Below are 26,199 nucleotides of genomic sequence, written 5' to 3'. Positions count from 1 at the left end.
TGTAGTTCTGCCACCACCTGGGTTAAAACACAGTCCTGACAGGATTTCTGTTTTGGAGGTAGATATGGAAATGAGCAGTGAACTTTTGTTGGGTATTCCTTGCAGCACAAACAAATTTGAACTTTTTATAGAGTAAGAGCATTGACATCCAGGATGCTGAAAGTCAAAAACATTTTACTGTTATTACACAGACCTCTATTTTTCCTTCCATACTTTTATTTTTGTGTGGAAACCTATTTACACTTCTCAGCCAAGTCTTTACCAAAGATTTCAACAGGGCCAAGATTTCAACCCTTGCTGGCCAGCGTTAGCATAAATGTGATAGCTGTTACTATGATTACATCCATGGAGAACTGGTACTTAGAGAAAATAACAGTTTACTGGCATCTCTTCTAGTGGAGTTTTTGAGATTCAAGTATCAAGAATGTAGACATGTATTGAACTCACCGTGCCAGCACAAATAATCTCTTGACACATGACTGCAGCCACAGAAATCAGTGCCAGCACAGCTCTCTCAAATTTGAAAGGATTGACCACTTCCTCTCCCTGTTACAAAACCCTGTGTAGGAATGTAAAACAGATACTACAGCACATGACTGCTCAGGAATGGATGTCTGTCACACCAAACTCTTGACAAATGTGTTTTTCATCACCTGGCCTCACCTTCTGCTATTCTAATAGCATCCTGTGGAGTGGTATCTTTGGCAAGTGGTATCTTGGAAGTACTGGAGAATCTCCTTGCCTGATACAGATAGCAGCAGTAAAGCAGCATTTAGTGTGGCAGAGGTTCTCCACTGTAATCCATAAGGTTGGGGCTTGGGAACTTAACAAGAGTTGTGCTGTAATTTCTAGTTCTGAGGAATGGTCTTTCTTACCTTTGTAGATCCATCTCCTCCGTCACTTACCTCTCCCAAAAATGCAAGGCTTTGAGAGTCCTTTGGCTGCAAGAAGAACAGGCATCTTTGCATCCTCTCAGGATGAAGCAACTAGACTCAAAAGAAGCATTTTCCATGTGTGTGCTTTAGTGAAAAGATGTAAACAAGGTCAGAGAGCAGACTTGTGCCTACAGAACAGCAGACCTCCTGCTGCAGGTGTGGTTAGCGCATGGGCTCACAGCCTGGGAACTGCCCAATCGTGATAGGCACCCACCACTCCAGTTCTGAGATGGAAATTGAGCTGCCAAAGATTCAGTAGACCTAGACCCAAGTTTAAAAATCCTACTAATACACCCACAAGTCATTTTAGTCTCTTCCCTCTCCTCACTTCCCTCCCATTCTTGTCGAGCCCAAATATCGATAGTTAAAGCAGGCATTTGGTATAATGCAAAATGTGAAGTGAATTGGCAACAGCATAAATCTGAAATGCAGATATGTGAAGATACATTTAGAGAGAGAAAACTTCTTTAATACATTTGAGCTGCAACTGGGACATGAGTGCAAGGTGGAAGAAACAGTACTTTCAACTCATCTTTGCCAGACTTCCAGACCTGTAGCCGGCTGTGCCGGCAGTACGGCAGTGAGTGTCAGCCTGGGGCTGGAGCTTGTGTTCATGCCTCTGGGAGCAACCAGGAAATGAAAATCACCATTATTGTGCTGGTGTAGATGTAAATCCTGTGCACTTGATCAGGACTTTGCAGGGGATCCAGAGAGAGTACATATAGGGAGCAGGCAGTTGTAAGGGTACACGGCAACTGTGGCCAAACACTGTTCTCCTTTCCAGGCCAAGCACACTCCATTAGACAAAGCAACGAGAAAGGAGGTGATCTGGCCTTTGAAAATCAATAGTATCACCATCCGCATGTCTTCCAGTAAAAACTGGTTTTACTGGATCGTATTGCACATTTCAGTTGACTTTTTAGTATCAAGGTCTTGTTTAAATGGTGCATATATATCAATAACAGTTAAAGAGAATTCAGTTGTTACCAAATTTTAGTCTCATCTGACCTGAAAGTTCCCATCCTAATACATGTATTTTGGGTATAATTGTTGCCAACATATCATCTTCTGAACATAGATGCTTCAAAAGATTTAAACTGCTATTGTGACTGTCCTGTATACGATAGAAAAAATATATCGTTACTGCAGAGGAAAATGACTTGTTACATGCTTCTCACATAGTATCTTTATTAAACATTTGGACAGATATGCATCCATTTATTATATAAGTAATCTATGGGTTCTTAGCTTGCAAATGCTGGTTGAAAGTTCACAAGAGCAGGCTTTTCTGTGAACTTTCTGTATTTGTAAGTTCAGCCACTGCAATGAATCCTGAGCTTATTGCCTGCTTAGCAGCACTTTGCACTGTACCTCAATGGCTAAGGCTTGGAACTCTGCATCTGAATATTTCAAAACCTCTGACCAGCTTGATTGGAGTTTGTTTTTCTTCTTAAATAATGCAAGTTGTTCTGGAAAGAACACATAATTCCAATTATCTGATAGTCAAATCCTTGGTCACTAACATACCAGGCTCCACTACCACTAACAGAGGTTTCATTGGAGCAAAGCCTATTGCAGCATTTTGTAGTTGTTAGAAAAAAAGTGTTCTTTGTGCGTGCTGTAGTTCAGAGCTGTGAGGTCTTTGTGAATGGTTACTCTCAAAGCGCTACAGAAGTTCCCCGGTTCAAGGTGGCTCCTGGCTCCTCGGAAAAAGGAATGTGGCGTTCCAGCCTGGGAGGAGAGAAATAAGTGAAAAAGGAGCATCCCAGGGCAAGGCAGGACAGGTCTGCTTGGTGCAGCTCTGCAGCCTGGATGGTCGGTGCTGAGCTGGTTCAGAAGGAAGAAAGGTGAGTGATGACCCCAGTAAACACAGTGTGCGTCCATGAATCCAAGTCATCAATCACAGTGAAAGCTCCTCCAGCCCTATTTGTCAGGGCAAAAGGATTTTCAGATTATAAAACCAGGAGTCACTGTGTGGTCACCTAACCACATAATTTAGGACACAGAACATCCTTGAATCTGATCCAGTTTAAACTTGAGTAAATGTTTTAGATTAAAAAACCCAGCAACATCTATTCTCGATTTAAAAATTGCTAATGGTAGAAAAGCCACAATAACCTCTTGCAATCCACACCAGTAGCTAAGTATTCCCCTGGTGAAATGCATAGCCCATTTATCCTGTGCATTTGTCCAGCTCCAGCCACCAGATCTTTTTATATCTTTTCTTGCTGGATTGGAAGAACATTAGTCCTGAAGTAAATACTTACCATCTACAACCAAAATCCTTAAACTTTTTCTTGGCATGCTTAAATGATTGCACACCTACCACTTCTATCCGAAGACATTTTCCAGCCTTTTGGTTGGTCTCAGAGCAATCTTTAAGAGTGCCTGAAGCTAACACTGTACTTCAGAGCTCAACACACATACAGAGGAAATCAGGCCTCCATGCCAAAAATGCATAATCCCAGAGGTTACATTGGTTTACGACCAGTTTTGTTGCTGGAGTTGACACCCAGCTAATGCCCTGGACAGGAACCAGCATATCCAGTTTAAGCCCACTGACCCCTGGTGAGGCATTATCCCCACAGCACATACAGCTCCTACAACTTGTTTCTCTGCACCTGACTTCACTTTTGCCCACCAGATAAATGGCTGTTGCTCAGTCATACAACATCAAATGACAAAACACTTCAAATTTTTGTTTCTAAAGTTCCTTCAGTCCTCATTTTAGATGTAGGAATCTGGTAATCTTCGTAATCATTGTAAGGTTTTAAGTGATGATCTTATGCTTCTATTACTAATAGTAAAATTTGTACCATAATTTTTCAGGACACTGTCAGAAGCACGGCTGCTCACTGCTGAACTGTTCAACAGCAGAAATGTTAGCCAGTGTCACTGTTAGTCTGCCTACCTTCATTTCCCTGAAGTCACAGATTATTATTCACTTCATGTCTGAGGTATTATATAAAGTTACTGTGCTGCATTATCAGCTCAGAGAGGTCTCTCTCAAATGATGTAAGGAAGGGTAGCAAGTGCAAGTAATTTTCTGTGCTCCTGTCATGCTTTTTAGGTAAGAGCAGCAAGTTATTAATTAATCAACTCCATGAACTAATTAAAATCATATATTCTGCATGTACCAATTCATATAACATATGTAGGTGAAGCAATAGCCACAGCAAATATAAATAAAAGTTTCACAAGAATTTAGTGACAGGCCATGAAGAGGACCCTGGGAGAAAAAGGGAAACAACTCCCCTGTGCCTGGCATTATTCATAAAGACAAATTCACTTTCTTTCTGAAAATGGTTGATATTCAACCTTGGCTCTGCATGTCAACTCCACTTCTTTTCACTCTTTGAAATGCTGAGCATCTTTTAATATGTTTGGTAAGTCTCTATTGATCTGTTCCCATCAGAGTGCTAAAAAGACACGTATCATGTGGGAAAAATTGCACATCTCTCCTTCCACATGGACCTCAGTGAAAATAACCAGCTGCAAACTAGAGGGATGCATATTTTCCATGATTCATGCTGCAGAACCCACCATAGGCTGTGGAACTGTTTTACAGAATTTGAGCTTTCACAGAAAAAAAAAAATGCTACCAGGCGGCCTGATGGTGAGGGAAGTCTTCCCAAATAGGAACTGAATATGAATCAAGTCAGGATGACTCAGATTGTTTTTGTGATTCTGCAGAGAGACAATCTGAGATAATAGCTGGGTTCTGTGAACTATTGCTATAATTTATTACAATAAAAATTCAAAATACAATGACTTACTATTGTGAATTGTTTTTTTATTTTCTCTCTATGTATCAAAAGCACTGTAATATTTAGATTTCTAACCCATCCATATGTATAAACACATATAAAAAATATAAAAGTCCTCTGTATGCTTCATAGCAAATATGCAAATTATCATGTTAACAAACATAGCAACATCCCTTATCTATGCTCAGTGAAGGGCACTTTGATAAGAAGACAGTAATGTGTGGCAGCAAGATTGAGTTACGATGGGAGGTAGCCAGCCTTAGGACATCAAGGAATTCATAATTCTATCATTACATGTTGAAGCTTATGGCAGAGCTTTCTAGGTGGTGAGGGGAAAAAAAGAATGAAATAATAAGCCTTTGCTGAAATATATAAATTAGGTTTGTGCTGCTTTAGTTTCAAAGAAAGAAAGAAAAACGGTCTATTTGTGTTTCACAACAAGGGTACTGCAGGCAGCATAAAGTGTCAGCACAAGTAAAGGACATCTCTGCTGTTTGTGTGTTGTACACGCAGGTTAAGTAAATGGTTTTAATTTAACCAACCAGGTCCCATGACTCAAGGTGAGAAAAATTCTTCTTTAGTGCTGTTCTCCATCCTTTGCCAGAAAGCTGTTCCCAATTGAAACTATATTTATCCGTTATTTACCAGTTTAGTCAGCTGAGGACAAGTTGTTCTCAAAATGTTTGTTTAAATCGGCCAGCCAGGCATCAAGAAGAAAAAGGACAGGAGCGGAAAGAAAAACCAATATGGAAACATGTCTGAAATTCCAGGGAAAACCTTTCTGTTGACTTTATCAGGATATAGCCAAGATCTGCAGTCAACAGAGAATGATGGCTACTAAAATAAGGGAAAGAGACTAGACACTGTAAAGAAAGAAAAGACAAAGAAAGGAAAATAGGGGGAACTTTCTAGATTCCCATTAAGAAAAAGGCAGGGGGGAGGGAGGAAAATGGAGGTTCTGCTGTAAACAAGCAATGGAAAGGAATGAAAACTGACAAAGTAAATTAAAATATGTATGATCATTGATTTTAATGGATAAAGGTTTCAAACATTGGCCTTGTTTGCAAATTTTCCTGAATAGGTGGTAGAGGCACAGGCTGGTTTCAGTATGGATAGGATATTGAAATAGCTGGAAAATTCGGAGAGATTATTCGTGTCTGAAGCTTTGGGACGATCACATCTGGTAGTAAAGGAAAGATTTATATTCGGTTTTAAATTGTTTGGAAATGATTGGGGAATTTTTGTTATGAAATTATATTTGAGGTCCTCCCTCTTAGAGAATGTTTTAATTTGCAATTTTTACCCTGACAAAACAAAACAATTTTAGTAGAGCACAGCGAGTGCAGCGAGTATGTATCAGTAATGACCATGAAAGGACAAACACCACATAGTGAGCATTATAAGATTCAGGAAGGACAGAATCTAAGTTTAAACACAAAGAAAGCCAAGTTGTTAAGAAATGTGTCTGAAATGAAATGACTAGTAAATCCTCCAAAAATCAGTCTTTGTGGGGGGAGTAAATGTGGAAGGCATATTGTCTTCTTAATCCAGAACAGACTGACGCATCTTTTGAAGAACGAACTGAAATTCTTTCTAAACTATGAAATCTTGAAGGGAGACCAGGCATGAATTTACCAGCCAGTAAAAAGGTCCTTTAGCCGCTTTCCTCTTGTCCCAGCCAGACCTCCACATGCTGCTCCCATGTCTGTTTTTTAAATAGTAACATCCAAACATAGCTAGTGGAGACATTGGTGGATGACCAACAGATGGGTAGTTGGTAGATAGAGGCCACTTAGTTTGTTTTTCCCACAGTTTTCTGGTTCATAGTAGTTTTATTTCCCTTATCACTCCATCTGTCCTTTTTGAGTTAGCTTCCAGCACAATGAATAGTTTCCATTTTTAATATATCATACATACATAATTATGATTTCCCCTGCGGACATGGCAAAGAGCTTGCAGTCTTGACAACCACATTAGAAATGATAGAAGCATGTGCTGTTGATGCCCCAGCTAGTAGAAGGATTCAGGCCTCCACTATTTTCGGAGTTTACTACAAAAGATGACCTTGTTAGCTCAGTCTTACGAACACGGATCAGGACAGAGATGAGCCATCACAATAAATACCTGTCATATGATCCAGACCTAATTCTTCATGGCCACCACTTTCCTGCAGCACATTCAGGTACCAGTGTCCTCATGCATTGCAGCATCCTCCTCACTTTTGTGTGTTTGCCCATGTTGTTGTGTGTCTCTTCCACGCCCCTGCCTCTGCTACCAATGCCCTCTCAGGGTAAGGCCCCTCCAAGCACACAGGCACCAGTCTGATTCTCCAGGAGAGCAGTGTGTTCATCTTTCCCCTTCCATGTACATACAAAAGTATTCTTTGCACAAAACCAAAGACTAATTTTGTCAGAAATTCTCCAGGTGCTTCAGGAATGCCATATGGAGAACCCAACTGACAAAAGCAGCCATTGATGATGGACAAAGCTGTTCCTTTTCCTAGAGTGGAACTGAATTTTCTAGCATGCTGCACAATTACCTCCCAAGCAGCAAAAGACCCATACAGAATTGCATGAAATGTCATATAAAGCCTCATTACCAAGGGGAAAGAATGGTATTTAGCAATGTCCCAAATAGTCATGCTTCAAGAGAATCAGCCTAGAGTTCAAAACTCTAGAAGCCTTCTTGACATGAGCAGATCTTCTCTTCTTCATCAGCAGCTGAGTCAGGTTTTGAGCCAGCAATGTTTTCAAACAAATCAGTAGTGGGAGAAATAATAGTAGTGATGCTGCCCGCCCCTTTCCACCACTGGGAGGATTTGAAAAGCAATCCTCTAGCAGAGCTGTGCCAGATGCACACACAGCGGGCAGATGCAGAGAACATTTGTCTCAAAGGATGTGCCAGCAGTGCAGGCACTGCGACACCAAATGCCAGCGTACAAAAAGGCACCAGGAACGTTGCTGTAGGATCCTGTGGAGTGAACATTGTCCCTCCTGTGACCAGAGTCAGGACTGTTTAGTCTGTGTGCAACATGCACTCTCCACCCTGGTGTTCCTTGCTGCTCCACACACTCTGCACCACAGTCTTGAGCATTCACCTCTACAAGTACCAGGTCACTGTGATTAATGTGAGTTTTTTAATCTAGATGGTGAATTTTTTACATTCCCAAAGAGGAATGCTGTGTCCCACTGCACATCTTTAATTGTCTTGTCTGTTTCTATAAAGCTGGGAGGATAGACTAACAGAAATGAAGGGCTTTGATTAAGGGCTCCCCAAACTCAGCCTAGAACTAGCTATTACTACCCAAAGAGGTGCCTATACCAGCCAGGCTGGAGCAAAAACAGAAACACACATGTTTCTCTGAGATGAGATGTGCCCACTCTTCTCTCAGTTGAACCCAGCACTGTCTCAGGCACCTCCAGCTCAGCAAGGATGCAGCCCCAAATGCTGTGGTGGTGTGGATGACAGCAGAGCATGGTCACATTTCTTAGTCTCAGACGCATCATGCCAGCTGGAGCCCAGAGGCCAGCTCAGCTCAGAGCTGTGGCACACTATGAGAGCCTTCCTCACTCCCCAGGGAAGACAGCTCTGCTCCAAGCTGTGGGAAAACCACATGTGGGAAGACCCCATGTTTTAGGTTTTACTGCCTGCCCAGCCACACCATCAGACTATCTCATTTTTAGCAAATGATCTAGACATCAGTGAATTCTCCAGATTTTAAAAGACTATCCTTCAGCCTGCTACACCACCTCTGAGTGTGACCCCCCACCTAGACTGCAGCCCTTCAAGTTATCCTCCATTTGTTTGTTGGTGTCCTCCCTTAGATCTGCAGATCGCTTTGATTAGTTGAACATCTGGAAGTTGTCACATGCTTTTTCTGACCATGACCATCTGAAATATTACCCAGCAGGACTTGAGGGGAGACACAGTAAGGAAACAAAAACATCCTACTCATAAGAACATGTGGCAGGAATTATCAAATGACACCATCCCAAAGGGTAGTGCTATACATCCAAGCAAAGACAAACTTCCTCTCCATCCCCTAAAGCCAGGATAATTATTTCCCATAATATCAACTCCAGACATAAAACCATATTACATACAAATACCTAAAGTATTTTTCATTAAACATTATGTTATTAAGGTTAGTTGCCTATTACTAATGGACAGAAAGTATTTTTTTCATCCTCCAGGTTTCAAAACTGTAGAGTAGATGATCCTCCTCGTACATGAGTCTCAACACAAAAACCTCCCCAAAATGGTTCAGTTCCTGAGGTCATTATGGTGCTTATTCCAGGTTTCCCTGTTGTCTTTACAGTCAGAGTGCATGTTCTTTGGTAAAGCTGGAATGGGATATATTAAAAAATGAGATTAAAAAGGGTTGAAAAAAGGTTGAGTCAAAGTTTCTCAGCAATCTCATCAGAGGCAGATGGAGAAAAGGAGAAGAGAAGACCAAAATCAATGCAACTGTGCAGGTGGAAGCCCAGGAAAATCAAGCACAGCTTTTAGATTTGGTTTCTCATTCTTAACAAGATACAGAAATGAACAAATGAAGAACAAATGAAGTGTGGATAGCAATACAGACCATAATGCTGCAGTCTGGCAGCTGTTAACCAGTTAGATTTTGGCCTTTGTCAGGAGGTTCTCCCTGAAATCAGAAGTAGACGGCAATGGGTTTCTTTCTGAGCAGCTTGTTTGCTTACAGATCATAGGTCCTAAATCCCATTACCCTGGAGGAAAACAGGAACAACTACGTGCTCCCATGCATTACTTCCAAACTCTCCTACCCTGTGGGCACACAGCTGGAAGGGGGGCAGCCTTTGTTGGGGACATGATGCTAGTACAAGTAGAACTGCTTATTCCATCAGCCTCTGTACATCTCCAGAGTCGAATCAGACCTTGAAGTACTGGCTTGGCTCCGTGGCTGTCACTATCTCTTCTTCCTTTTGGGGGTACTTTATATATGGTCACACAGAACTCCGATTATTTCTTCTTAAACCAAGTGCCACTGGCTACGGAAGTAAATTTCTGGCAAACCAAATATATCTTGATAAAACCCCAGCATCCTAGAAGGAACTCGTGTAGCACAGCGACACTCGCTCCCAGGAATCCTCCTAAAAGCAGGCGGTCTCCTCTGATGTAACCTGACAAAAATCTTCCACGATCTCACTGCCGGGATGTGGCAGAAGGTGCTTCGCTTGTCCCCGCCCAGGGGAGGGGACAGGGAGCGTCGGTGTGAGCGCAGGCGGCCGTGCGACATCCATCCCTCGGTCCGTCCATCCATCCGTCTATCCATGCCCGTGCCGCGGGCTGCCCGCGAGGTGTCACTGCTGCCCCGCCGCCGGCGCGGCCCCGCCCGGCGGGGACACAGCGCCGTCCGAGCCGCACACGCCGCCGAGCCCCGGGCGCTGCTGCCGCCAGGGCAGCTCCCCGCACCGCAGCGGAGGCGCGGAATGCCGGAACACCGGGCTAACACCGGGCTTGTTCGTCCCTGATGAGTGTCGATCGGCTGGCGGCACATACACCAGCAACACTCAGCGTGAAAGAAAAGCAAAAATGTCAAACAGAAAAAAGAGGTATATGATCACTTCAGGACTACGGCAGGGAAAGGGAAGGGGAAAAAAAAAAATCACCAGGCTTTTGGTAATACCTAACTAGTTTGCTCTGCTGTGGTAAAGAAAATTGCTTTGACTTCCTTCCTTCGTTTCTTGTTTAATGCTCTATTTAGTTTTCTCAAATAATGGGTAATAATGAATATCAAAATAGTCCCATCCAGTAAATTTCTCTAATGAATATTTTTGTAGCAAGCATTACACAGTTCATAGAAGCACCATTCAGATTGCACAAATTTCCTTAGCAGGAAACTGCAGCAGCAGTGCAGCAGATCAGTGCTGATACACTGGCCATGCTGGCCCTACCATGTCAGCACCTATAAAACAGAAAGTAGGGCTATGCAGGGGATGGAGTTGCTAAAAAAAGCCATTTCTGAGTTACATGCAGGACTGCTGCTGGCTGCTGCAGACAGATTTTCTCTGCTAGAGCTGCTGCTGCATGCACAAGCTGGCAAGGCCTAATAATGAGAAGTAATGACCTCCATCCTGGTGCAGAAGCTCTCAGGATCGGAGAAGGATGAAGCTTCTTCAGGCATCTTCATCACATTGGGCATGGAAAGCTTTTCTTGTCTCCTTTCTGGGTTTTTGTTTGTTTGTTTGTTTGTTTCATCTGTTTTGTTTGTTTGGGATTTTTAGGGTTTTTTTACAGTGCTATTAGGTAACATATTCAAATTCTTTATTTAGATGTAAAATAAAAGCAGCTGGTTTTGTTATTTTTATCACTCCTTCATCTCTCTCATATTCCTTGACGTCTGCTTGCCTTTTCTTCCTTATTAAAAGACACAAAATAATCAAAGCCACTCCACTCCACCTAGTCCATGTTTTTGTGGAAAGAAGTTGTCTTCAGAAGCTTTCTAGAGTCAAAGGTGCATTCCCAGCACATGCTGTGGTCTGGGGTGAGAGAAGATGCAGGAGAAATCCAAACCATTTTTGAAAAAAAAAAACCCACCCTACTATCCCACCCTACTGTACCAAAGAGATTCTACCACTGGTATCCAGCTAGCAGGCACAATTTTAGGACCAAGGGGTAACTGTATTTTGAAGCCAGTCTTAAAGGCTTCACATCTCTGATTTCAGTGGAAGTATGCTTTAGGGCAGGAAAAAATCAGCACTGCTTGCAGATGGGAATCTCAAAGTACAGTTTTAATATAGCAATGAGGTTTGAGAAAGTATTTTTCTGTTGTTCCACTTAGCTCCGACCAGCAGCAGAAGAGATATCTAAAATTCGTATCTTCCATGTTGGTTTTTTTTTTTAGTTGGTCAGGGCTGGGGAAGTGTCTTTTTGGGGTTTTTTTCCAATACCACAAGTATATAAAACAGGTAGATGATATGGATCTGTACAATGGGAATTGCCCTGGGAAGAAGCAGGACAAAGTGAAAGCTTGATATTTTAATTTTCTCATTAAAGGACAAAAATAAAGATGGAAGTGAAAATTCCCCTCTGCACACAAATGCACTGCTGGGAGAACAGCTTCAGCAACTCCTTTAGGGCTGAGTTCTCCCACACTGTCAGAAAAGGATTAAGAAAACAGCTGAGAAGGAAATAAAGGGAACAGAGATAAGGCAAAGCCTTGCTAGTCAAGAAAAGTTGTTGAACTACTTTGGAAGGGACAGAAGAAGGAGAAATTGAATCACCCAAAATGACTTAGGACCCTAAAAAAATTACTTTCTGGAAACCAATCCCCTCATTAATTGAGCATATCTATCTAATTGTCTGAACTGCATCAGCAGTTTACTCTATTCATTGATGAAGTTCCACATTTGTGCCTCCTCCCCCAAAAAATGTTATCTGTGATTTAAGCACAACATGAGCTTCCATAGGCCTGTTCACTGGTGTCACTGGAGCTACCACCCAGAGCAGTATGGACCAGGACTCAGAAACATTTCCTCGTCTTGGGCTTTAATCTTCATTCCTGCCTCCCACAGACACTCTTTGATAACAGAGACATTCTGCATCACTCTGTGGACACCCTCACCTCACTCTTTCCTTGCAAGAAGCTCAAGCTCCTTCCTTATTCCGAACTGCAATGTTGGGAGTGAATGGCCTGAGTACCCATCCCCTTCCTGCCATCAGTCCCGGGCACCAGAGGAGTCACACTTTTTGTCCACTTCCATTCACCTAAGCAAAGGAATAACTGACCTCCCTCGTGTCTCCTGAGGTTCCCAGAGACACCTCCCCACCAGTGAGGAAGGATGTCCCTGCCGTGTACAGGCACCCTCCTGCCCAGGACATTGCCCCATGCCCCTTCTCCTTCATCCTGGGGGAGCTGTGGCTGTAGGAGGAGTGGAGGGATCCTGGGAATAGGGTGGGGAAGGGAAGAGGCAGGCTGCTGAAAGAAGGATGGTCCCCTGCCATCAGGAGAGTCAGAGGCACATCACATCCACATCAGCCCCTGCCTTTCTTTTAATGCTTTCTGTGGGGTTTTTGGGTTTTTTGCTTTTGGTTTTGTTTTTTCCAATCTGTTTTTAGTTCCAAGAAGGATAGAATAGAGAAGGTAAGTACAAAGAGCATTAGTGGGCACCATAAGACCTTGTGAGAGAGATCAATAGAGCAAGAATCAGAGGAACAAAGGACAAAACATAAAAGAAGAAGAATTCTAAAAAAGATGTTACTGATGAGGAGGGAGAGAGAAGAAAGAGAATCTAAAAGAAAAGTTGTCTAAAGAAAAGTGCCTCAACTCAAAAACAGTTCACAGATTTTGGGTTATACATTCAGCATTCTACAGCAAAAAGGTAGAAAAGTAAGTCACATTAAATATGTCATCACCACTCATCTTTAAAAAATGAAAGGGGTAAAGGAATAAAAAGGTGGATAGAGCGGATAATGTGCATAATGAAATGCCTCATCTATGTGATACATATGCTGAAGGAGCAGCTGCCAGGCTAAGAGGAAGGGTGGGAAATGGCACCCCTTTTGAAAGATGACATCTGTGATGAATCTCACAAGAGATATCAAAATCTAGTCAAATCAAAATAAAGCCAATGAAGGTGAATGCAGCAGAATATATTTTGGGAGCAAAGTACAATAAAAATTGTGCAAATGCCACTAACAAGGTAACATTTACCATCGTGTCTTAATATTGTTTGATATTTACTGTCCATGTCCACACTTGTAAATAAGGACTATCATCTAGCATTTGAGCAGGTTCTCAGAGTTTATTATCTGGACAATTTTTCTTTGCAATTTACACATACAGATCCCTTACAGCAAATAGTGATGATGGTACTCATTCTCATTCAAGTGTTTGTGTTAAAGAACCAGAACAGCAGATTCCTCACTCTCACATAATGATATCTGCAGACAAAAGGACTGCAAGTAGTGCACAGGTGGAATAAAAAATAATAATAATTTTAAAAGATCTTGGCAAAAGAGAAAGATGGCCAGAAAAAAAAATGATGCTGTTCAAGAGACAATTCAAGGCACCTCACTGACCCAAGAAGGTCAGCTACACACAAGGCAACCATCTACGCTAGACTGCACAGGATCTGGGCATCACTGTGTCACATGAGCTGGCACAGTTCAGTAGTGGCCATGTAATGAAAAAAGGGCAAGTCCTCTGCTTGTGTGTATGGGCAGAAGTACAACAATTATCCTCTGCTCTCCTCCTGTAAAGCTCTGCTGGGAGTCCTGCAAGCACCATCCTCAAAGAAATTTGTAAGAAGCCCTGGCCCAGAGCAGAGTAATAAAGTCAGAGAACACCAGTAAGAAAACCAAAGGAGGATGTGATGTTGCAATGTCCATTTATGTTGAGAACATATTAGTGTAGTGACTGCAGCAGCCTGGACAGAAATAAAGGGATAAATCAAAGCAAGGAAGATTTCATTTAGATATTAGGGAAATAAAATTTTGTAGTTTCAAAATAATGACTGTCTGGAGAGACTGCAGCCCTCAAATTTATATCTATACAAACAAAATACATTGAAATGCACACATGCCACTTGAGGACTCCACAGTGTGCAACAGCATGAGGAGAGGAATCCAGTCTCAGAGAACTCATCCTCTCTTCCTCTTCACCTCTTTAATATTGGGACTTCAGCTTATCTTCAATTCACAAGAGACTAAAGCAATCTGTTCAGCATAGTCACATCAAAAGGCAGACGTGTGAGTCACAATCACTTAGCAATTAGCTTAAAAGAATTGTGGACACAGAATATGGTCAAATAATTTACTGATAATTTTCCTTGAACAAGGCTGGATTAAAAACTTATTTTGTTTAAATCCATGTAGCTATTACAATTATTTTAGCAAAATTCCTATGTTTTATACTCCTGTCATAATAAATCCAGTGTTATGCACCTACTGTAATAAGTGCAGTGTTAGTTCTATGCATGATATCCTTAGCTAGAAGAGACATAAAAAATATGTCAGTTTTAAAATCTAAATTCAAAGAGCTGTTATGCACTACATATAAAAATAAATAATTGGAAGAGACACAAATAAATCACTGGCTTTTCCAATTCCCAGTTCCAGTTACATATCAAAAACAGCCTTTCCTCTATTTCATGGTCTGCTTTGGCTTTAATTTTTTTTGATAAATAACATCCTAAATTAATTCTTATAGGTCTTGTTTTCTGGAATTGGTTGTTGCTCTCCTATTTTTTATTTTTTAGGAGACTATCTGACATTTATGTCTCAAGATTTCAGACAATATTAGAGGTGCAATTTTAAAAATGCAACCCTAGATACTTTATTATTATTCAGTATTGCTTTCTAGATGAAAAAATTGTTGTTGTTGGGTTTTAAGGCACAGGTCACAGTTGATCTTGCCTGATTTTTCAGGTTTTAATTCCAGCTCAGCATGCCTGAATCCATGGCTGGCAACCCACCAGCTGCATTCTGCCTCTCTTGCTCCTAATTATTCAGCTCTCCAATTCTCCTCCCTTGTCGATTCTGTTCTGGTCACCACAATTAATTCCCATTTCTTAGTCCTGTGTTCACCTTCAACTCATTAGGTTTGGGCTGGTCTCCACTACTGTTTCAGCTCAGCATTTTGCAATTTATCTCATCACTATTGTAAGGCCCTTTTTATCCCTCTTTGGTTTTCTAGCATTGAAGGACTGTTTTTACTTGCTTCTTACAGAAGAATGGGTGAATTTTGCTGTTGCCAGGTAGGTGCCAGGGTATCTTCTGCCTCTCCCACCAGCCATTTTCCTTCACAGGCTGATCTGAGCACCAAACCATCTGAAATGTGCAGTGGCACATCAAACACTTTATCCTGTAGGCTTTAGAACTGTTTATGTACAAGGATCTTTGAGGAAAGAGACTGACTGAAGAACCCCAACTCTCAGGTGGAAGTTTCAAGCTCAAACCAGTTATTTTAAGGAATATTACAATTAATATCCCACATGGTGGTTTTAAACTGCTTGGGCAGAGCCAGGAGGCACTGACTGATGGCTTTTCCCTAGAAGACAAAAAATATGGTCCCTTCAGAGTAATTTTCTCTCTTGGTCCTTTTTTCCTCAGCAGATTTGTGGCCTCACTGACATTCTTAATTGGTAAATTGTTGTGTAACCAAAGTCATACCGCAGCTGTTCGGTTATTGTGCAAGCATGCCTTAATCTCAGATAATCTTAATTCTTGAAGTGGGTCTTTGTATAAATTTGGAAACACAAATTTAGCTTTTCTCTGTGGGGAAGCAAAAGGAAGTTTGTGCCTGCTTGGAGTTTCCAGTCCTAGTACTGTATCACTGGCCGCTGACAGTGATGAGGTGAAGCATCAGAAGATTGCAGATAAACCTTTTAAAAATCATCAGGTTGTAGGATTGATTTTGTTTGAGCCAAGTTCACTCGTATGTAACAGTGGAGTTGTATCACTTGGAACAAGCTCAAGTGAAACCTTAACACAGCTCCCTGACTACTTTGAAATCCTTATTAGTAATGCCTGGTTTTACTTTAGAAACATCATGTTAAATCCTGTGCAAATACTAGGAAAGACAGTCATTCAATACAGACTTCATATTTCTTGCAAGGAAATGTCCTGGATTTGTCTGGGATAGATTTTACTTTCTTCCTAGTAGCTGGTGCAGTGCAGTGGTTTGTATTTATCCAATACAGAGAATACTGTTGCTAAGACACTGACGCTTTCGGTGCTGTGGAGCCGGTCTTACCCTAAGTGAAGGACTAGCCAATGTCCCATGCTCTGCCAGGGAGCAGGTGCACAAGAAGCTGAGAGGGAGCATCCTGAGGACAGCTGACCTGACCTGGCCTTAGGGATATCCCATACTGGAATGGAACACCATGCTCAGTATAGAAACTGGGGGAGTTGGTCAAGAGGAGCCCATCGCTGTCCGGGGGGCTGAGCGTTGGTCAGCGGGCAGTGAGCAGTTGCATTGTGCATCTCTTGTCTGTCTTGGGTGGAAGATTTTATTCTTCCTCTCTTGCTCTCATTTTCATTAAGATTACTGTCATTATTAATACAAATGACTTCAATTACTAAATTTTTCCTATCTTAACCCATGAGTTTTACTTTTTCCTCTTTTCCTCCCACTCCCTCTGGAGGTAGGGGGGAGTGAACAAGTGGTTGCATGGTACTTAGTTGCCAGCTGGAGTTAAACTATGAAAGGAAAGAACTAGATTAAGTACAGACTGGGTTCAGGAATACAAATGTTCCAAGACTTTTTATCGAGTTGGTGTTGAAAAGCGATTTGGGAAAAAAAATTCTTAGCGTGAAGTTGCATGAAATGCCTAATGCCTGATTTTGAAACACAGGTATTTGAAGGAAGTCACTCTTTGAAGCAGACAGTAATACCTAATTAGTTAACTACTAAGCAAAGGAGGCAATATACCAGTTGATGCAATTGGTGGCAGCAGGAGTTTGGAAATAAATATCTCTATTTGGCACTGAGAAGTGAAGCACAGCTCAGATTTCTGTGGATTGCCTGGCCCCAAGCTCATTTCTCAGAGCTCACATTTCTGTGGTAAAATTAAATCTCAGTTTAAGATCTGTGATTCAGTGTGGTTACTTAATAAAATTCATCTGACCACCCTAGGCTGGGAATATTTTGAGTTGACCTGCATGGAGCTCTTGCCAAGATCTTGATAGGACCCAGCTCCGATGGGGTATTTCCATAAAAGCTTAGTAGAATTGTGCTAACAAAAACAGAGACACTTAAAACAGTAATTTTGTTCCTAGCTAGAAACCAGAAACACAGAGGCATGTGAAAACAGTGAACAAACAGAAATCCCAAACCTCAAGAAACCTCAGCTAAGCAGAATATGGTGAAGAGCCATTCATGGATTTGTAATGCATTTTGTACTGGGTTCACTCAGACTGCCCCTTTGAAGATGCTGCGTTCCTGCATTATGGCTGCACCAGGCTGCTGATAGAGACAGTGGAGAAGTGAGTGCTCCCTGCAGAAGGCAGCTCAGCTCCCTTCTGCCCAGAGCAGCTGTGTGCAACAGTGCTGTCCCTAATGGCACCAGTGCAGGTGGTTTTCCAGTGCTCAGTGAGATGTCTCTGGTATTAAGGCGTTCAAGTTGATTGTCTGCTTGTATCTATGACCATCCCATGTTGTGTGTGCATGTTTAGGATTCACAGTCTCTTTGAAACAAGATTCTCAATATCAAGCCAAAGTCAGCATGAGAGATGGTAGTAAAGTTGGCTGTCCTGAGTTTGTTCTGTGCATTGCTAAAAAGGCTTGTTTGTCCTGTGCACCCTACCATACCCTGGAGGTATCAGCATTTTGTCATTTGACTTATTTCCCATCCCTTCTTTTCCAATCTGAGATACTGTCTACTCTCCTTACAGCACCTCCATCAGTCAACAGTGTTGTTTCTTAGACCAAGCAGATTTCTGGTTCCAGCTCAGATTAGCTGCAGGTGCTCCGTATCTACTGTCTCACAGGCAACCTCAACACACACTCATAAATCTGTCAAGAGGTCTCTGTGTGAGTGAGCTCAGCAGTGGACACACAACAGCATTCCCCAACAGAGCTCTGGAATTAAAAGGACAGCCTCCTCCTGCATTGCTACCAGAGGTTTTTACTCCACAGACCACTGCACACTTAGCTCTCCCAGACCACTACCTTTTCAGCTTAAAATGCTGCCTTGCTCCACAAGTGACAGCAAGGAGAAAGAAGCACTGTCCTTCCTATTTAGCAAGCGTACCCTTGTGTCCTCAGGCAGCTTTGTTCATGTCCATCCCTAGGGAAGTGCAGCCCAGTCCATCCGCTCTGGATTCCGGACGGAATCGCTGTGCAGCCTGCACTGTTACAGAACGGACCTAGCTCAAAGAAAAGTTTGCTTATGCGGTGATGAGCGAGCGGGAAAGGTCTCTCTGCTGCTAGCTTGATAAAAAGAAAAGAAAAAGTAAATGGTTATCAATAAAGTGTGTTTGATTAGGTGTCACTGAGAGAAAGAAAAGGCCATTTCATGTCACTTTTTAGAAAGCTCAAGGTGTGCAACTTTTGGGGATCGTTTTGCTCTTGACTAATCTTCAGATTCAATATTAAAATCTCAAAATTCCCAAAGGAAAGAGATTCTGCATCTTTTAATGAAAGATAAAACAACAATATAAACATACACAAATTTACAGAGAAAGGATCAACTTTAATACATCTGGAGTAAAAGGTGTTCTTTTTTTAAATATGGTATAAAAATAAATGCAAGAAACATTAACAGAGAATATACAGACAACAGACAAAGACACAGGCTTTCTTTCTCAATGTGAATACATCAGTGAAATGAAACCTTCTGTGCTAATTTATTGTGCAATAAATGTGATGCCATATGTATATTTATTAATATATGCATTTTTACATTTCTTCCAGTTTTTGATTGACGTATTTTTTTAATAAACTGTGCCTAGCAGAAGCTTTTTTTTCACTGTACTTGAGCTTGCAGAAAATAAAAAGACACAGATCCAGCTTGATATGAAGGAGGAAGTGAGCAGACAGTTTTCGAAATGGAGGCATCGAAAGGCTAGAGAGTCCCTCGGAGTCTGTAATGCCTTAGTATACACAAAAGAAAACAAGTCAGGTCCTTGCTCATGCAACATCTTGTTCTACTGTCCTCTGAGTCAGGCAATCAGTGAGCTACAAAGTATGTATAATGATTTGAGTCTGCTTCCATGCTACAAGGTGATCCTTTTAGTAGGACTGCACTAGACTGGTTAACCTCTTTGATGTGAGCGATTTCCCCTGAGGAAAAGATAAAAACAAAAAACAAAAACAGAAAACAGAGGCATGATCACTGCAAACCTGTTCATCAGCAACCACTCAGTGTTGCCACATCACTCTCAAATAACTAGGGGCACCAACTGGAGTCTGTCAAATCTTAAACCACAGGAAGTCCTTACACTTAAACACCTGCACTGCCAGCCAGCCAGACTGTTTCACAGAACAAGCCAGCAAATTTAAAGGCCATTTTTGAATGAGATTGGTTTTGACTGATGAGAAACTGATGCTGAGGTTTTTGCTGTCAGTGACACCCAGAACTTGAAGGCTACTGCAAGCAAGAGTGCCTTCTGCTGCAAAGATGAACGTGCAAACTGCGGTAGCTCTGTCACAGAGGACAAAAAAGCTACTTCCAAGTTAAGGCAAGAAAGTCAGAGGCAGATTGCATATAGGTAGGAAAGCAGCTTTTCCATGAACACACCTATAGGTTTGCTGAGACCACATTTACTGTTTATAAGGAACATTGGTCAGGTATATTACATGTGACTGCATAACACTGCTTTGAAGGTGCTGGATTTCCATATTGCTGTTTCCCTCATCATTCCTCCTGTTGCAAGGATGTGGTTTCAATTTTTTAACAAGTTCTTTTAATAAGGTGCAATGACTGTCCCACAAGAGCTAGGTCTACAGCGTGAAGAGGATGGTGTAAGGTATGTCACTCTGGTTATTTCAGGCAGATTTGAGCTTTATCTGAGCCAGACAGAAACCACAGAACAGGAATTAGCTCTCCTACGGCCACATAAAAGGAGTTAGCTCTCCAAGGGCCATCCTACTGTGGCTCTGATCCAACAGAGGCACAACTGGCACAGCAAGCTGACATCACAGGCATGCCCTGACAATGTAACACAAATATATCATAAAACATTAAATAGAAAATGTCTCTAGCTCACGGATTAGATATTTAATACTTACATTTATTATATTGTTCATTTTAAGTGCCCAATTCAGAAATATCAAACTGATTTACAGGAGAATACAATAAAAAATACTGTAACTATGGAGAGATGCTTTATTTTCTGCAGTAAATGGTAAATGAACTTATTCTGCCATATCAATAAATTGTTAAGTCATTTGCAGTGTTATAACTCAGTGGAATTACACAATTTAATATCTATTGTCATTATCAATTAAATTTAAATTCACAGGGACATCTAAGTTGGTATTGAGCACTCACTCAAATGCAATATATCAGAGTGGGTCTCCATAAAAGGAAGAAAAACTATTTTATTCTTTGCACTGTGAAATACAAGTTGAACAAATTAGGATGAATACTTCCCCTACAACGTAATTGGAGAGGGAACTCACGATTTGCAATGTTGGATTGGACTGCTCATCCATCAGGTTCCCAGTATCACCTGACAGTATTAATACCCATTTCTTTGAAAGGTGAAAAGTCCCCTTCCCAGCACTCTGTCTTCCCTGTATCTGCCACTTTCTACCTATATTAAATTCACAGCTTCTTGGTACTTTTTAACCCTAAATTATATCTTCCTCTAATGCAGAAAGTAAGCTGCTATAGTAAGATGCTGTTTATTTTTAAAAAGTCAAAAAAGCCTCAGCAGCAGTGTGGCCTTGGAATACAATTTAAAACATTAAAAGCATTTCCAAGATTAATGTTCTGTTAGACAATTTTGTTAGGAAATTCATGACTTTTGGTGCTAGATACAATCTCAGAAGACATTGAACATATGCTTATCCTTGCCTTTCATTAGGTTATTTGCACTTAAGTTTACCCGTGTACAAGTCTGGCTACTTTCTGTAAACATGTATGAGTTCCTTTTAGTACTGAATTCCATAACCCACCTAATTAAAATATTAAAACCAGGAGTTCTTGATTAGTTACAATTTGCTCAATACTACACTGGAAAGCTGCATAAACGCTTGTTGTGCTATAAAATCTGTGAAATAATTGTTTATTATTGTTTGCAAGTACTATTTAGGAGCTTCAAAATTTCTGGAAGTTCTAGATGGACCATAAACAAATTCCAGCATCTCAGGAATTAATTATGTTATCACATAAACTAGGAAGTCCTGACATAAAATCAGGCCAAAAAGTAGTTATTAATTGATCTGATATCATCAGATTTTTTTCGTGACTTTTTTTCTATGTATTGTTTGAATTTTCTTCTAGTGAGCTGTCATGACAATTTTTCCTGTATTCCACATAACTTGCTCCCTGATCTTTGGATATTTTTTCTCCAAAGCCCTACAGTGATCAGGAACTCTCTGGAGGGTCCTCTCCTTCAACTCCCCTCCCTGCCCCAGAGAAACCTTCATCTGAACAACAACAACAATAATAGATGGTCTTTTTCCAAACATCAGTAGTTCTCATTTATCTCAAAGTTGGGAAAGTGACAGCTTAGAACACACGCCCTCCTTAAGAGATCTTCTTAAATGCTTATTCTGAATCGTATTAAGTTCTCTGATTAGGAAAAGAAGCTTTTAATACACAGAATCCATTGCAGCCCCAGATACAGAATTATCACATCTTCATATTAGATCTGCAGGGACTTGTTATTTTCTGCTTTGCAAAATATTCCTTTCAAACTCTATTTCAGAGTATACTTTTGCTTTAGCTCTCTGTGGAATGGTTTCATAATTACTGCTTCTAGGAGATTTCCAGATTTACTTAATTTACAGACTGATGTAAGGATCATCCATTGTTGGTAGCAATTTAAGAGCTGAGCCTAGCTATTTCTTTCAGATACAATGTTAATAGCATTTTCATAAACCAGATTTTGATTTGGGAACCTGCATCTAACAGGCCAGTTTTCAGAGTTGTAGCATATGAAGATGTTTCCTGTGCTAATGAGATTAAAGAAAATTGAAGTGGGGGTGGAATCAGAAGTAGTACATGTTTGTCTGAATAATGGAAAGGAGATCCTTAATATTTTCAACATAGTCTTGCCATCATCGTTTAGAATCATATGGCCAAATTCTAAAGACGATTAGGATTTTTGGCTGTATTAGTGCACTTTGGACATAACAATTGTAACTATTTAAGAGTTTTACTAGTAACGCAGTTGCCAAAATGGAATCCTGCACACATACCCTGACAAGGGAGTCAGAGTACAAGAAGGCAGCACAGCAGCTGGAGTGAACAGCTACATCTAAAATTACAAAATCAATTGGCCTCAGCATTCAGTCACTATTTGAGCAGACTAACTGCTTGACATAGAGTTGTCTTTCCAGCTTTACTTCTAGAGGATTTAGGGAGAAAAATTGTAAAGCTATGTGTACATTCTGCTAAATACAGTTACATTGACTGACCCATTTATGCAGAATGACACTAACACCTCAAATAATCCAGCAAAAATGTCAGCAACAACCTCCATACATATGTGGCTTAAAAGATATCAATATGAAATGTCTATAGGCATTGGAGTTGAAATGTATGGTAGAGAAAATCACATTTTTTCCTTTAGAAGATTAATTATCTTCCTTTCTGCTACACAACCTCAACTGCTCCTTTTTCATGTTTCTTTACTGCCAGTGCAGGTGCACCTCCCCAGGACCTATACTGGTAGCACTAGAAAAGAGAACTCCGTGCATCTGATGGGGAAAGAGAGGTAGCATCCCACTGTGAGCAAAATGAGATGTGGAGCGAGAAGCAACCCTTCTTGGCCTCAGTGTTCCTCATCTGCTCACGTGTGAAACACCTGCAGCACACTGTCAGCTCAGCCACATCAGCAGGGAAGGCTTCCAGGTGACATTGCACTGCACTACACACAGAGCTGGTGTGTGAACAGCCCCCGACTGTTTACAGGAGCACATCTGGAGAGACATGGAAGAAGAAGCAGTAAATCCCTTCCCATGTCGAGGCAGCCCTTGCTCTACCAGCACAAGGGAATTGCTTCAGCACTGCTCTGGGGTTCAGAATTCTGCTTCAGCTTCCACAGCAGCACAGGATGCTGCTGTCAGCCATCTGTGCAGGTGTATTTCTCTTTCAGATGTGAGGAAGGGGGCAAGGTTAGTATTTACTGAATTTGGGGTACAAGTTGTCAGCACATCTGCAGTGCTAAATGATTACAGGTGCAGGGAAATCCTTCTGCCTCTGGCTGAGATTTGCAGCCCTTTGTTCCCTGTTCATTAGGGCCATACTGTTTCCTGCAATGATCTGAAGCAGGAGGCAGCAGCTGAACAACTGCTTTCCTGTTTTGGCTCACTCCAAATCCAGTGACATCCATTTCTTTCTCCTTTTGCACTTTGCATTTACTGATGAGCTGCTCTCATTTGTGATTAAGCTAAAACCTCTTGCCAGATGGGGTAGCTTGAACTTGAACAACCATCTGAAATGTAGGTTTCCAAGGGACCAATGCACAAGAAAAATATTTTTAGTATGTTTGTCCTGGGCCTGACTCCTCAAGTTTCCATACCTCTCTGCAGTTCTCATTCCTGCAAATAGCCTAAGAATCAGGTAAATGTTTGTCAACTGGAAAATGGCAGACATTGGCCCAGTACCTGACGAGTCTGTGCTGACTCTTCACTTGGATAAAGTTGTGGTTGTGCAAGGGTTACTCCTAAGCCTCTCTTTTCCAGCCCAGAGCACAGCAGCTTAGCTCCAGTCACTGCCGAACAGCACAGGGAGGCCAGTCCTCACTGGCATGACCTTTATAATTTTCCTCTGTGGGCACAGTTCTTAAAAAAACTCCTAAAACTAGGGGTCTTTACTAATTAGTAGGCCCAAATAAAAGTCTCAATTATTTATTCATTCTTTTTTTCAAACATGAATAAGACATCCCTTCCTGAAATGGAAAAGGCCTTTGTTTCTACAAATAATTTTTATTTTCATTCTTGGTTTGTATTTGTCAAATAAGTAGCTTTGTGATTTATATTTCTTCTGACTAGCTGTTTTGTTTGTTTAAAGTTTGGAAATAACCTGTAAGTAAATTCAAAATAAGATTCCACAGCTGAAACCGCATTGAATTTCTTGGACAATGCTATACTTGAGAAAAATCTAGCCCTTGGCAGGGTTTCAGAACTAGATGGACTTTTGGTCTGGTACAGTAGGGTCTTGTGTACGCAAGTTTTACCTATTCATATAGAAAAAATTCTTGATTAACAGATGAAATTGATTATTAATCTGCTTTGTTCTTCTATAAAGGGGATAGATTTTAACATGAAAAGAGATTACACTTGCTTAAACATCCAGAAAGTCTATGACCCACTGATAGGAACTGAGGAAGCTACTTTTATGAGTTTTAATTTCCATCTCTAGGCCGTAATTCCCAATGTCATGTTAAGTGAAAATGTGCTTTGTTCAATGGCCTTTGCATTTCACATCTCATGCATGAAATGGTCAGTTGTTACTGGTTTGGAGGGGGAAAAAAATCAAAGGACTCTGGTCAGCAAGTTCTTCCAGGTAAGTGGGAGAAGATTGCTGGAAAGGATACAGGTAATATAAGGTTTTCAAGCTTGGAATTATTAAATAGAGTCTTGTTTAGGAGGTTATGAGAGGAGATAACTATATTTTGACGGCTTTCTAGTTTAATATACGAACCAAACTTGGTCTGTTTTGTACTGGCTGCATTTCCCTAAGACCTCACAAACGTACAAGAACCTCTTCTCTGTGTTCTCTATAACTGTGCAGTGCCAGATGAAATGCTAACACTGGTGATGGTGTCTAAAGTCATGGCACCAACGCATGAGGATGGAGTGTCTCCCCCCCACAGCTCTAAGGAGGGAGGATACTCCTTCTGGCCTCACTAACTTGGCTTCTGGTGGGACAATAAAGTTTGCACAGGGTGGAAATTAAATTAACTCACTCCCCCTGTAAAGCAGGTCCCTTTGTCTCGAGGGCTCCAGACCAGTGATCACAGCTAAGCACCAGGCTGGGGCTCACAAGGTCCTGCTCACTCTGTCACAAGTCCTGCATGCACATGAGAAATTACGGACAAAATTGTTCCTTAAAGAACCTCTTTGCTGCCATCAACATTACCAGTGTATATTCACCTGCTTTCCCCCCTGTAATGCAGAAATCAGCATTTGAGGTAAATTTGCTGAGCTTTTAAATTTTTTTTAATAGTTTTTTTCCCCATGTGAATTCTTCAGAAGAATTTCAGGGGTTTTGCCACAGAAACTGCAGATTTCAGTCTCTCTAGTGCTTCAGCATGCAATGAGACCCTCCTGTTTCATGACTTAGATCTTTAAATTCCCTGGTCCCTTGGGGAGCTGTGGGTGGCTGGACTTTTATTGCTCTCAAAGAGAAAGCTGAGGGGCTGAGCTAGGCAGGGGGGAGCCCAGAGCACAGTGTCACTGCTCTCTTGCCTCTGACTCAAAGCTGACACACACATGGTTGCCCATGTTAGCCCAAGGCAAGTCACTTATCCAATGGCTTCATTGCAGTAGTGCTGAAGAGTCTGTGCTCTGTATTTTCACACATTACCCAGAGTGTGAGGCAGACCAAGGATTGTTTAGGTTACTACTCAGATACAAACTATAAAGTGTTCAGTAATAAATATTACATATAGAAAATGCCAGCTTGCTATTACTTCTGTGAGTTTAATGTGGCTGCAGACCTGTTTCTAACACTATCCACATTTTCTGCTGCAGACTGCTGAAGGCATTAGCAATTTTGCACTATAAAATCTACAGAGTAGCTAATTAGTCAGTTTTTAAACTGACCATTTAGGTCTTTTATGAATTGCACCAACTTACTGAAAATTTTCTGGAAAGAAAACCCTTCAATGTCAAAGAAATGCAGAGCTGAGCC

General features: G+C 41.2%; 1 protein-coding gene across 5 annotated transcripts in view; it reads right to left on the bottom strand.

Moving 5' to 3' along the window:
* Positions 1-2,034: 2,034 nt before the first annotated feature.
* RGS7 (regulator of G protein signaling 7) overlaps positions 2,035-26,199 on the bottom strand; it is a 235,283-nt gene continuing 211,118 nt past the window's right edge. For 2 of the 5 annotated variants that reach the window (XM_063390393.1, XM_063390394.1), the window contains one exon: positions 19,031-19,451. In XM_063390393.1, coding sequence (XP_063246463.1) covers positions 19,401-19,451 — 51 coding nt within the window. In that variant the 3' untranslated portion in view covers positions 19,031-19,400. Of the gene's footprint in view, positions 2,667-19,030; positions 19,452-26,199 lie in introns of those variants that run through there. The other 3 variants (XM_063390391.1, XM_063390392.1, XM_063390395.1) reach the window with 2 other exon arrangements.

Source organism: Prinia subflava, chromosome 2, assembly GCF_021018805.1.
Source record: "Prinia subflava isolate CZ2003 ecotype Zambia chromosome 2, Cam_Psub_1.2, whole genome shotgun sequence".
Classification (NCBI taxonomy): Eukaryota; Metazoa; Chordata; class Aves; order Passeriformes; family Cisticolidae; genus Prinia; species Prinia subflava.
This window is presented reverse-complemented; position numbering and strand designations above follow the sequence as displayed.